This window comes from Pimephales promelas, chromosome 14, assembly GCF_988280905.1.
Source record: "Pimephales promelas chromosome 14, fPimPro1.hap1.1, whole genome shotgun sequence".
NCBI classification, from domain to species: Eukaryota; Metazoa; Chordata; class Actinopteri; order Cypriniformes; family Leuciscidae; genus Pimephales; species Pimephales promelas.
The window spans coordinates 34,943,418-34,955,917 of NC_142782.1; the positions used below are offsets into that span (position 1 = coordinate 34,943,418).

General features: G+C 36.8%; 1 protein-coding gene across 3 annotated transcripts in view; it reads right to left on the bottom strand.

Moving 5' to 3' along the window:
• Positions 1-12,500, bottom strand: part of fbxl17 (F-box and leucine rich repeat protein 17) — a 202,164-nt gene that overhangs the window by 98,383 nt on the left and 91,281 nt on the right. For all 3 annotated transcript variants that reach the window (XM_089119919.1, XM_089119920.1, XM_089119921.1), the window contains exon 7: positions 10,601-10,731. In XM_089119919.1, coding sequence (XP_088976045.1) covers positions 10,601-10,731 — 131 coding nt within the window. The remainder of the gene's footprint in view (positions 1-10,600; positions 10,732-12,500) is intronic.

The window sequence follows — 12,500 nt, forward strand, 5'->3', positions numbered from 1 at the left end:
CTTCACACACATTTGTCATACGCTGTGATGTTTTTCATTAAGTGACATTTACAACAACCCTGTTGAAATGAAGATGTATTACAGGCCTCAGCGGGGCACAAATACGAGATTGATGTCTTTTCTGCATGTGTTCGGGGACGTCCCGTCAACAGCTCCATTACAGCAGGTGTTCCTCTGTTAGCTCGTCATTACAGGCCCAAAATGAACGAATCCGTCATCGTTTACTCCAGACCTGAGTGACTCGCTCTCCTCGGCGGACGGACAAGACGTGCGTTTTTCAGGAATTACAGTACAGCGAACCAGATTGAGAACGGACTGTCAAGATCCGAAATAACAAGTAAATCTGAAATAAATGAACAGTATCATTACAGAAATATAAAAGAATGTTCACATGATCTTGTGTTCATTTAAATAAACGATAAAGAAAAGGAAAAACGATCGCTCTTTCTCTGGCGTAACACTGATGGCCAGTTCTTTCACGAGAGTCTGAAAGACTGAGCGATGAGTAATTAATCTGAACACGAACCCCTTCAATCAGATCTTGACCCGTTTTAAAAGATCCTCAAACGCTGAAAAGTCTCTCGGCTGACAGAAGCGACGGCCTTTAAATGAATAATAAAGCGCTGGAGACGACACACTCATAACCTTTATGACATTACACAACAGCTCCGATAATGACACACTCTTTTCACAGAGTCTGTCAGCCTGACCGCATCATTAAAGGGATAGTTCACGCAAAACTGAAAATGAGCCCATGATTTACTCACCCTGAAGCCATCCTACTGTAGGTGTGTGTGACACTCAGAGTTATATTAAAAAATGTTCTGGCTCTTCCAAGCTTTATAATGGCAGTGAATGGCTGTTTCTGTTAAATAAAAGTCCATAAAAGTGCATCTATCCATCATAAAAGTGCATCTGTCCATCATAAAAGTGCATCTGTCCATCATAAAAGTGCATCTGTCCATCATAAAAGTGCATCTGTCCATCATAAAAGTGCATCTGTCCATCATAAAAGTGCATCTATCCATCATAAAAGTGCATCTGTCCATCATAAAAGTGCATCTGTCCATCATAAAAGTGCATCTGTCCATCATAAAAGTGCATCTGTTCATCATAAAAGTGCATTTGTCCATCATAAAAGTGCATCTATCCATCATAAAAGTGCATCTATCTATAATAAAAGTGCATCTGTCCATTATAAAAGTGCATCTATCCATCATAAAAGTGCATCTATTCATCATAAAAGTGCATCTATCCATCATAAAAGTGCATCTGTCCATCATAAAAGTGCATCTATCCATCATAAAAGTGCATCTATCCATCATAAAAGTGCATCTATCCATCATAAAAGTGCATCTATCCATCATAAAAGTGCATCTATCCATCATAAAAGTGCATCTGTCCATCATAAAAGTGCATCTATCCATCATAAAAGTGCATCAGTCCATCATAAAAGTGCATCTATCCATCATAAAAGTGCATCTGTCCATCATAAAAGTGCATCTATCCATCATAAAAGTGCATCTATCCATCATAAAAGTGCATCTATCCATCATAAAAGTGCATCTGTCCATCATAAAAGTGCATCTATCCATCATAAAAGTGCATCTGTCCATCATAAAAGTGCATCTATCCATGATAAAAGTGCATCTGTCCATCATAAAAGTGCATCTATCCATCATAAAAGTGCATCTATCTATGATAAAAGTGCATCTATCCATCATAAAAGTGCATCTATCTATAATAAAAGTGCATCTGTCCATCATAAAAGTGCATCTGTCCATCATAAAAGTGCATCTATCTATGATAAAAGTGCATCTATCTATGATAAAAGTGCATCTGTCCATCATAAAAGTGCATCTGTCCATCATAAAAGTGCATCTGTCCATCATAAAAGTGCATCTATCCATCATAAAAGTGCATCTATCTATAATAAAAGTGCATCTGTCCATCACAAAAGTGAGGGCGAGTAAATTATCAGCAAAAGTTTGTTTTTTTTAAAGTGAACTAAAAGAGAAACACTTTGATTTGGACAAATACAGAACTGTTAATCAGCTCTTAAACTTTATGCATTTCCCCACAAATCTCAGGCGAGACGCCGCGCTTGAACCTTTAATTTACTTTTCTCTGACAAATTGGCTCGTCTGTCCCTCTGTGCTCACGAACCCGACACACACTCTCTTCAAGTGAGATTCCCAGCGCGCCGCCGCATAGAAATAAGCCGTTTCTGGCTTTCCGGAGAGAAAAAAAAAGAGTTTTAATAAGCAATTAAAGACTTCAATAGGAGCTTCTAATTAAAGGCATGTTAAACAAACAGTTATGAATACAGAAGAAATATTGACAATGGTGAAGGTGGCGCGAGCTCGCGAGGGAAAACCTGAGATTATTAGAGGAGTGAAATTAATTTCACCTCCTGCGAGTGTGTGTTCAGGACGCTCATCACATAAGAACAATTCCTCTTTAAAACATTTACTTTATGCAGGATTTGGGAGAAAGCTCGCAAAGATCGCTCGTTTTTATTATCAGTAGAAAGCGCTTATAGGCTTCAACACCATCGCGATCTCACAAAGTATAAGCAGATCTGCACAATGAATGTCGTTTTTTTCCGCCACGGAATAATATATATATATATATATATATATATATATATATATACATACATAAATATTAGGATTCATATTTTAATTAAAAATTAAAATAATTGCGACTTTTTATCTCAAAATTCTGACTGTATAACTAATTTCCCGATTCATATTTCTGAAGACAATGTGTTATGGATAATGTTAGCACACACACACACACACACACACACACACACAGATTTGCATCAGACAGGAGGCTGATATGTTAGATATAACGGGTCTCATGCTCGGGGTAAAAAGGTGTTTGATATCGTGAATCATTGCTGATATTGAATGCAGACGCATTTCAGAAAGTGTCCTAACGAAGAAATGAAATATGCACGAGGCGCTGCCAAATTACACAAGCGTCTGACATTATAACGGCACTCGGGCGTGTTTGATTAATGTGCGGCTGTGTATCATAACCAGATCCATGTGTTGTGATAAATACCAAAACATGCATATGAAACCTCCCAGAATACGTGCCGTTCACAGCTTTCACATCGAGAACCTGCGGAGGATTTTTCACGGAGCCATCGGCGGGTTGGCGATCCCGGGAAATTAATCACGGCGCATATTTCAGGAGCGCATTTACTGCTCAGGGTTACTGCACACTTTTTAAATATCAAATCTAAGGCTTTTTGAGACCTGAAGAAATAAAAATGAATACATTAGGGGTGTGTAATATTGACAAAAAAAATCAAGTTTTGCTGATGTTTTGATGTGTTTTGGGGTCTAAGTCAAAGTGTCAACCAAAATGAAGACCTCTCATAAGTAAAAAATAAGAGTTGTATGGTCTTAAATTTAAGAAATCTCATTTAAATTTATTCCCGCAACAGTTTTTCGTCGCTAAGATGGTCCTATCACGGATAACGGGATCAATAAACTCAGCCATTTTTTATAATTTGTGCTCGCAAAACTAATTTAAGGAAAAGTTTTCCTAACCTTAAGCTATAGACCTTATTCCTGACGACCTCACTGCGATTTGAGTTATGCGCGGCACTTCCGGTTTGGGGAATTTCCATTTATTTCCAAACCAGACAGTTTCTGTTCTCATTGACTTCCATAGTATAGTTGAGTTTTACTGTTTTCCAAACCATTCAGCCGATTTTCTGATATTTATAAGAATATCGGTAACCAGACAGTTTCTGGTCTCATTGAGTAGGAAATAGAGGCAGACCGATATATCGGCCGATATTAGGCATTTTCCAAACTATCGGTATCGGCAGTTTTAATGGCCGATAAATGAATATTTCAAAAATAAAATAAAAATGGACGAAACACGCTTGAACCATGTCATGAGTGTTGGAGTTGTATAGATGGTCCACCAGAGGGCGCTCTACACCGTTTCTGTCGGCAACACTCGTTGGGTTGGTCACGAGACATACATTGCTTGAATAACAAGAAGAACATCCCCATCAGTTCTCTAAACTCAAATAAGCGTGACAAAATTTGTGACTATCATGTCCAGTTTAAAATAAATAAATAAATAAATAAAATATCGGCCGATATGTCGGAATATCGGATTTTAAAACCCAAAAATATTTGCATCGTATCGGCCTTCAAAATCCTTTATCGGTCGGGCTCTAGTAGGAAAAATACATACTATGGAAGTCAATGGGACCAGAAACTGTCTGGTTACTGATATTCTTCTAAATATCAGAAAATCGGCTGAATGGATTCGAAAACGGTAAAACTCGACTGTTTAACCCTGAGGGAGTTGCATTTCCAAAAAAAAGTGAGGGAAGGAGTATCCCGTTAAAAAGCAAATCTCTTCATTTGCTCTGAACTTTGAGCGTGGTAACTTTGCAGATGTTGTTTATGCTCAAACAGCAACATTACACACTAACTACTAGGGCTGGGTAATAAATATTGATTTCTCGATATTAATCGATTCTTATTTTTACGAACCGATATCAAGTCTTAAATCTCAAGGATCGATTAGTCATCCTGTTTCATTTGAATGAATGGATCACTGTATCGCGGCTGCGCACATCCAAAAAATCGCAATAATCTTTGTCCTTTGTTACTATTGATATGAAATAAAGTCTCAATTTTTAAATTACGTCCATTTTCATTAGAAATTCAAAAACATAAATAGCGTTTTGTCGCTGTGGCGTGAGATCGTATATCCAAAATGATCAATATTGAATTGAATCGGAATCGAAATCGAATCGAATTGTGAAATTTGTCTCAATACCCAGCCCTACTAACTACAGTTATAAAAGTGAATCATTATCAACGGGAAAAGCACACTTAAGGTGCTGACACACAGGGCACTGATCCTATAAGAGAAAGAAAGAGCTGAAGTAATGAAGGACAAACACAACATTACGGTCAAGGACTTCTCCGTGTGTGAATGTAATAAGTCTTCCAGTATCGGGCCAGCGGGAGCGACGCTTAAGAGCTGCTTTACGTTATTGCATTAGATATTTGCTCAGCAGAGCCTCTCATTCAGAGCGACTCGAACGACCCGTTTATACAGCTGGAGAGAGAACCGGATAGTGCCGATCTCCAGGGCTTTCCTCCACCGGGACTCATCGGATGGATCAAGTGAGCCTGAAGCGAGTCCTGAAAAACACACTTTCCCAAAGCCAACCGGCGTAATTAATTTAGTTGCGGTGCGAATGAAAACACCAGCGAGAGGAACGATACGGCTAATCCAGCAGAGAGAAGTCATTCAGACGTACATTACTTCCACACACACTCGGCGTTCCTGTAAAACAACACACACTGAACGCTGCGAGACAGCTGGAGAAGAGCGGGAGCTCAAGACGACGTGTTACACGCCATTACTCACACTTATTAACATACTGGAGATGCTAACGAGTCGTGTTTACGGCTTTGTTGTGAAACTTAAAATGTTACCCCTTACTTGGTTTCATTTTAAACACTTTATCCCTTTAACCCTTGTGCATCAATTAAAAAAAGTTACTCATAGGTAAAAAGAGGACAAAAATGTCCATGTCAAAAAACGGAGTAGACAGACTTAAGTTTGGTATCATTTTAAAGAAGACCCTTTGCAGATTATTGCTGAAGTAAAAAAATAATAATAAGTAAATCCAAAAAAAAAGTTATATAGGTATAAGTTTATGAAAATTATTTATAAAAATATTTTATATAAAATATATATTTTATAAATCAGGTTGAACTCAAAACTGCCATAAATCTAAATAGGTTGTGCTCCAAATTTGAGGATGATATCTCAAAAAATGAGCTTTGGGTAACAGTTTGTTTGGGTGTAGTAACATATTTTCCCCATTGGGTGGCAGCAAAACCCCACTGGAGCTCACAGTGATTGGATTTGAGTTTGCAGTTTTTTTCTCTCAGTATTACAAACACACACATGCGCACACACACATATTTTTTTTTATATACTAACCACACTCTGACATCAATACCAACACACCCAAGCAAATATTGTTGCATAATTTATCCCGTTGGCTCTATAATATGCCGAAGCAGAAAACAGGAATAAAGCGATATTTGTTTTATTGGCCAAATTTAAAAAAAAAAAATTACACCATCTGATAAAAAATAGTAAAAAATACAATACTTTTCAAGCCTTGCCATCAGAATGAAAGCCTCTTAACAAAGACTGCATAATTTTCTAGTTAACTGAAGCGGGGATTAAAAATGGCAGTTTTAATGGGTTTCAATGGGGACGTTTTTGTCCAAAAGGTGCTGAGAGGGAGCTAATGCAAAAAATATTTTTATAATTTTTTGCAGTTAGCTTTAACACAGGCAAAGTGATCAAAAAAACAAAACTGAAAAGGACAAAAATGTCCATAAGGATGCACAAGGGTTAAAACTCATCTTTGATCACCAAAATTACATATCAAAGTTTTTTCCTGTCTTCATGCCTTAAAATATCTTGATGTAACTCGACATCATTTAGTATGCGTGGTTCTATGAATATGCAAATGAGCCTCAGCTCAGAGATCCACTGGCAGACGATCACATGTTGATCTGATTGGTTACAAGGTGGTTTGTGACGACCAGCGATCCTCTTGGATTTTAAGGAAAAACACACACACACACACACACACGGTTCAAATAAGTGATTTTCCTGATCCACCTGATCTGAAAGACTTCTGTGTGAGTTTAAGAAACCTGTTGCAGATGAAGGTACCATCACCTAAAAAAACATGGCGTTTTTCCCCATCGTCCAGTTTGACCTCTGACCTCAGCGAAACCAAACCCAACGGGAAGCACTGCACAGAAATCCATCAGCATTTCAAAAAGGGTCAAATCTCTTCTGGAAGAAGCATAATGTGATATTGGCCAACCACATCTCCAATAAATCCCCAAATCATAAAAGAAGAGGAACGGCAGCGCTCAGCCGATTGTATCTGGGGCCGCTTGTAAATTCAATATTGTGTTAACGCTCAGAACGAGCCTGAGGAGACTGTAAATCCATACGCTAGATCAGGAATATAAACAGAAGAAGGAATTTCCTCACATTCTCCAGTCACACACGCGTATTAAACAAGAACAAAAGCCCATGAAATAACATTTGTCCAGGTTATTCATCATCACACGTGTGATTTATGTGCAGGAGGCTCATCTACGGGCGTCTGGGTCACATGATTTACTTCTGACGTGAGAGGAATATGCCCAGATTCCCTCATAACCACCGACATGCCGAAACATGATGAATATGGATTATTATAGCGGTTCTCAACCTCCTGAACTCCAGCTTCACATTATCCACACAAATATGCAAACTTTGTTCTCGGTCACAACCTTTTTAAAGGTTATTCCGGTTAAATAAAAGCATAAAAATATTTTTTTTTTGTTACGTAAACTGAAATGAGATATTAAAAAATAGGCAACATTCTCATTTACACTTTAAAATAATATTGTTGGTTTAACTTAAAAAAGTAAGTAACCTGGTTGACTTAAACTTTTAAGTTGATTGAACTGGAAAAAGTGAGTTAATCAACAGAAACTCAAAATAATAAGTTATCTCAACTAAATGAATTACTTAAGTTGATTTGACAAAAGAAAATATGTTGTGATAACAAATCTTGAAAATATTTTTTTACAGTGTAGCTTAACTTGATGCACTAAAATCAAATATTAAAAAAAATAAAATAAAAACACTGTAAAAAAAATATTGTTGGTTTAACTTAAAAAAGTAAGTAACCTGGTTGCCTTAAAATTTTAAGTTGATTGAACTGGAAAAAGTGAGTTAATACAATGAAGGAGAATGATTTAATCATCAGAAACTCAAAATAATAAGTTATCTGAACTAAATAAATTAAGTTGATTTGACAAATGGAAAAAAAGGTGTGATTACAAATCTTGAAAATATATTTACAGTGTATTGACTAACACTTTACAAAGAGGCTCATTAGTTAACAACCTTAGTTAACATGAACTATAAAGAACAATACTTCTACAGGATTTATTAATCTTAGTTTATGTTAATTTCAACATTTACTAATAGGTTATTAAAATCAAAGGTTGTATTTGTTAACATTAGTTAATTAACATGAACACACAATGAAAAGCTGGATTTTTATTAACTAATGTTAATAAATAAATACTGTAACATGTATTGCTAATTGTTAGTTTATACATGAACTAATATTAACTAGTAAACCTTATTGTAAAGTGTTACCAAAGTAACCCATAAATATGACAACAACACATTTCTAATTGATTTCTAATTAATTTTCATTTAGCTTAATTTAACAAAAGTAATACAAATTTAAATATGGAAAATATAAGAACTACTAAGCTAAATAATTACGTAAAATAATTATAAATAATTTAATTAATTCAATTCCAGAAGTTTTTTTTTTTTTTTTTTGGAGCTGAATGTTTTTTATAACCAATGAATTTACTTAAATTTGCAGTAGTTTGTGAACGGCTGCACATGGATTAATGAGAAACATTTTGAAATATGTTTTACTCACAAACATAATTAAATATAAGAAAAAGGTATATTTATTATTAAAAATCCCCTCTGTGTTTTAATATTTTATTCATTTCTGGATTTGAAATTAAAAGCCTTTTATATCCATGTTTCTCAATACCATGAGGATCCTCATTCGTTGTTGAGGGAGTGAATAGAAATAAGAAAAAACAGGACTTTTAGTTGTTTTAGAGCTTATTTTAGAGAACCACTAGATTATTGGTATAATTACATAAAAATGAATAGAGTAAATATACTTAATTAGCTGTGACTGTATTTACTGTTCAACACCAGTGTAAGTGTAGTAATAGTTCATGAATAGAGTTGATCTGTATTCACTGTTCAGTGCAGACGAGCTTCATATGCAGACGAGCTCAGTGTGTGTAAGAGCAGCTGGACTCAGATGATTGAAGCCTTCTGATAAAGTGCAGGAAAAGCTGTTTTTTGTTTAAGCGTGACATCTCTGCCTTACAGCCGCGCTCTTCTACTGTATCTCAATCACTCAGGTCTCAAACGACACACAGAAATATGACTGAATAATCAAAAACAAGGAGAAACATGCAGCGCAGGATCAAACGCTCTGCGCATGTGGAGAACAGATTTTAGAAACGGCTTCCTGTGATGTCGTGGCCAAACGGGCTTCAGAAACATCCGTTTCTCTCTGACCCGTATATGAGCTAAATGAGATAAATGCTCTTTTCTGTGTGATGTTTCTCGTCCCGCGAGGCTGACGGAGGCCTTTAGCTGATTTATAGGATGGATGAATGGATAGATAGGATGGATGGGTGGATGGATAGATATGATGGATAGGATGGATGGATGAGGGATGGATTGATTTATAGGATGGTTATAGGATGGATGGATGGATGGATGGATAGATGATAGATGGATGATGGATGGATGGATGGATGGATGGATAGATAGGATGGATGGGTGGATGGATAGATATGATGGATAGGATGGATGGATGAGGGATGGATTGATTTATAGGATGGTTATAGGATGGATGGATGGATGGATGGATAGATGATAGATGGATGATGGATGGATGGATGGATGGATGGATAGATAGGATGGATGGGTGGATGGATAGATATGATGGATAGGATGGATGGATGAGGGATGGATTGATTTATAGGATGGTTATAGGATGGATGGATGGATGGATAGATGATGGATGGATGATGGATGGATGGATGGATGGATGGATAGATAGGATGGATGGGTGGATGGATAGATATGATGGATAGGATGGATGGATGAGGGATGGATTGATTTATAGGATGGTTATAGGATGGATGGATGGATGGATGGATTGATTTATAGGATGGTTATAGGATGGATGGATGGATGGATAGATGATGGATGGATGATGGATGGATGGATGGATGGATAGGATGGATGGGTGGATGGATAGATATGATGGATAGGATGGATGGATGAGGGATGGATTGATTTATAGGATGGTTATAGGATGGATGGATGGATGGATGGATGAGGGATGGATGGATGGATGGATGGATGGATGGATGGATGGATGGATGGATGGATGGATGGATGGATGGATTGATTTATAGGATGGTTATAGGATGGATGGATGGATGGATGGATGGATGGATGGATGGATGGATGGATGGATGGATGGATTGATTTATAGGATGGTTATAGGATGGATGGATGGATGGATGGATGGATGGATTGATTTATAGGATGGTTATAGGATGGATGGATGGATGGATGGATGAGGGATGGATTGATTTATAGAATGGATGGATGGATGTATAGATAAATGGATGCTAAATAAAAAAAGAAATATATATAAAACAATAAACGATTTCTCCATGAAATAAAAACAAACTGAAACTAATACTGCACTGCTGAAACAAACTAAACATAACATGTAAAATCAGAAAACTGTGCTAAAATAAAACCAAAATTTAAGAATTGAAACTACAGAAAGTGTTTTAAACAGACATTGATCATTGAGAATGTGATAGATGAAGACAAAGTGTGTGTGTGTGTGTGTGTGTGTTTGTGTGTGTGTGTGTGTTTGCACCTGTCATTGATGGTCCAGTTGAGACAGAGGTTGAGGGACGTCAAGTTCCGGCACTTTCTCACGACCTCCATCACGGTCTCGTTGTTGAGCTCAGAGATGTGCCGCAGATCCAGACTGCTCAGCGACTGAAGCTGCACACACACACACACACACACACACACACACGGTCAGCTCGTCCCTGCAGGTGCAGTAAATGATCCACATTACTCATGTATACTCCTCACTGGAATATAAACGCCACATTATCTTCTGTGTGACTGTGTTTGACCTCCACAGAAGCATCTGACATGCTCTTTATGGACTGATTAATTATGGCCATAATCATAGTAATAATCACGATTATGTTGATCCGTATTGTAATTTAACACGATTAGGAGTGGGCGATGTAACCAAAATCTTATTTGGTGTGTGATCTTATGTAATCGGTAATGTCAAAGTGTCATGACAAAGATATCTCAAACAATGTCATATTTGCATTAAAAATGTCATAATGTCATAACAAAGCGAATGACACTTACCCCTCTGGGGTTGTTCGGCCCAAATGGACCCGAAAAATTTAAATAATTTTTTTTTTTTTCAATCACAGCTTCCTCGGAATGGTCCGAAATTTGGTGACTTTGTTGGTATTTGGTATTTGATCACCCAAAAAAATTGGGGACGGGATGTGAGTAGTCTAAGAGGTTGTAAAAAAAATAGTCACACTTGGGGTGTTCGGGTCCAAATGGGCCCAAAAATGTGACAATAATGTGAAAATAAATATGAAATAATTTTTTTGTGCGTACAATCTACAAATCAGCCACAATCTTGAAAAAAAGCACACAACAGTGAAGGGGTGAATCTATAAAACAAGCAGACACACACACACACACACACACTTTTATACACAAACACACCAAAAAATTCAAATAAATACATGTGTTTTGCATTTTTAAAATGCTCAGTTTGTCCACCAGATGGCATCCATCTCATTTCAAAAATTGCTTTTATGAGGCCTTGGCTTGACTCTAAAATGAAATACAGCTTTAATATATATATATATATATATTTTAATATTTTTTCTATTATGTGCAATGGGGGGAAATTTTGTCATAATTTATGCATTAATGCTAATTATATATTTGTTTTATTTTTAAAATTTTCTCAAAACACCAAAAAAGAAAAGAAAAAATATTATAAAAAACGAGTAAAAAAAAAAAAATCATGAATCCCGCCCTTTGGGTTCATTTGGACCCGAACACCCCGAGTGTGACTCTGAAACGAGCAACCCCAGAGGGTTAATGACCGTTGTCCTTCATATTCATAACGTGTCCGTCTTATGCACACTCCTTCATGTGAAGTTGTTACCCAATAAACTCTTGCTTGCTGATTCAGAAAACATAAACACATGAAAAACCATAACCACGCACACGGACTCGACAGCGAGCGCCGGCATGTTGTGCTCTTGACCTTAATGAAAGCGGCGATGTTCGCTCGCTCAACAAAACACTCCCTGCAGCGGATTACCCATGATGCCCTGCTCCGCTCCTGACCCACAACACCAGCGGGAGGATTGGAGGCACAACATCACGCAAAAGGTGACGGCTTGAAAAATGTCAAAGATCGTGTTTATAACTGCACATAAATTACACTCAGGGGTTATGATCATCATATTTACACTGTACACAAGTGGGAGAGATGCTTTTGTGTCATATCTGACGCACAAATCTCGACAGTCTATAATTGATCAACATAATCAAAACGATATCCTCCAGTCCTGAATTATTATTATTATTATTATTAATATTTCAACTGGACTGAAGCTTATCTTTATACTTGATTATGATCATTTTATAGAAAAATCATAAGTATTAAATATGATCATCAGGTTTATTTGTTCATCTCTTTATCATGATTGCATTGT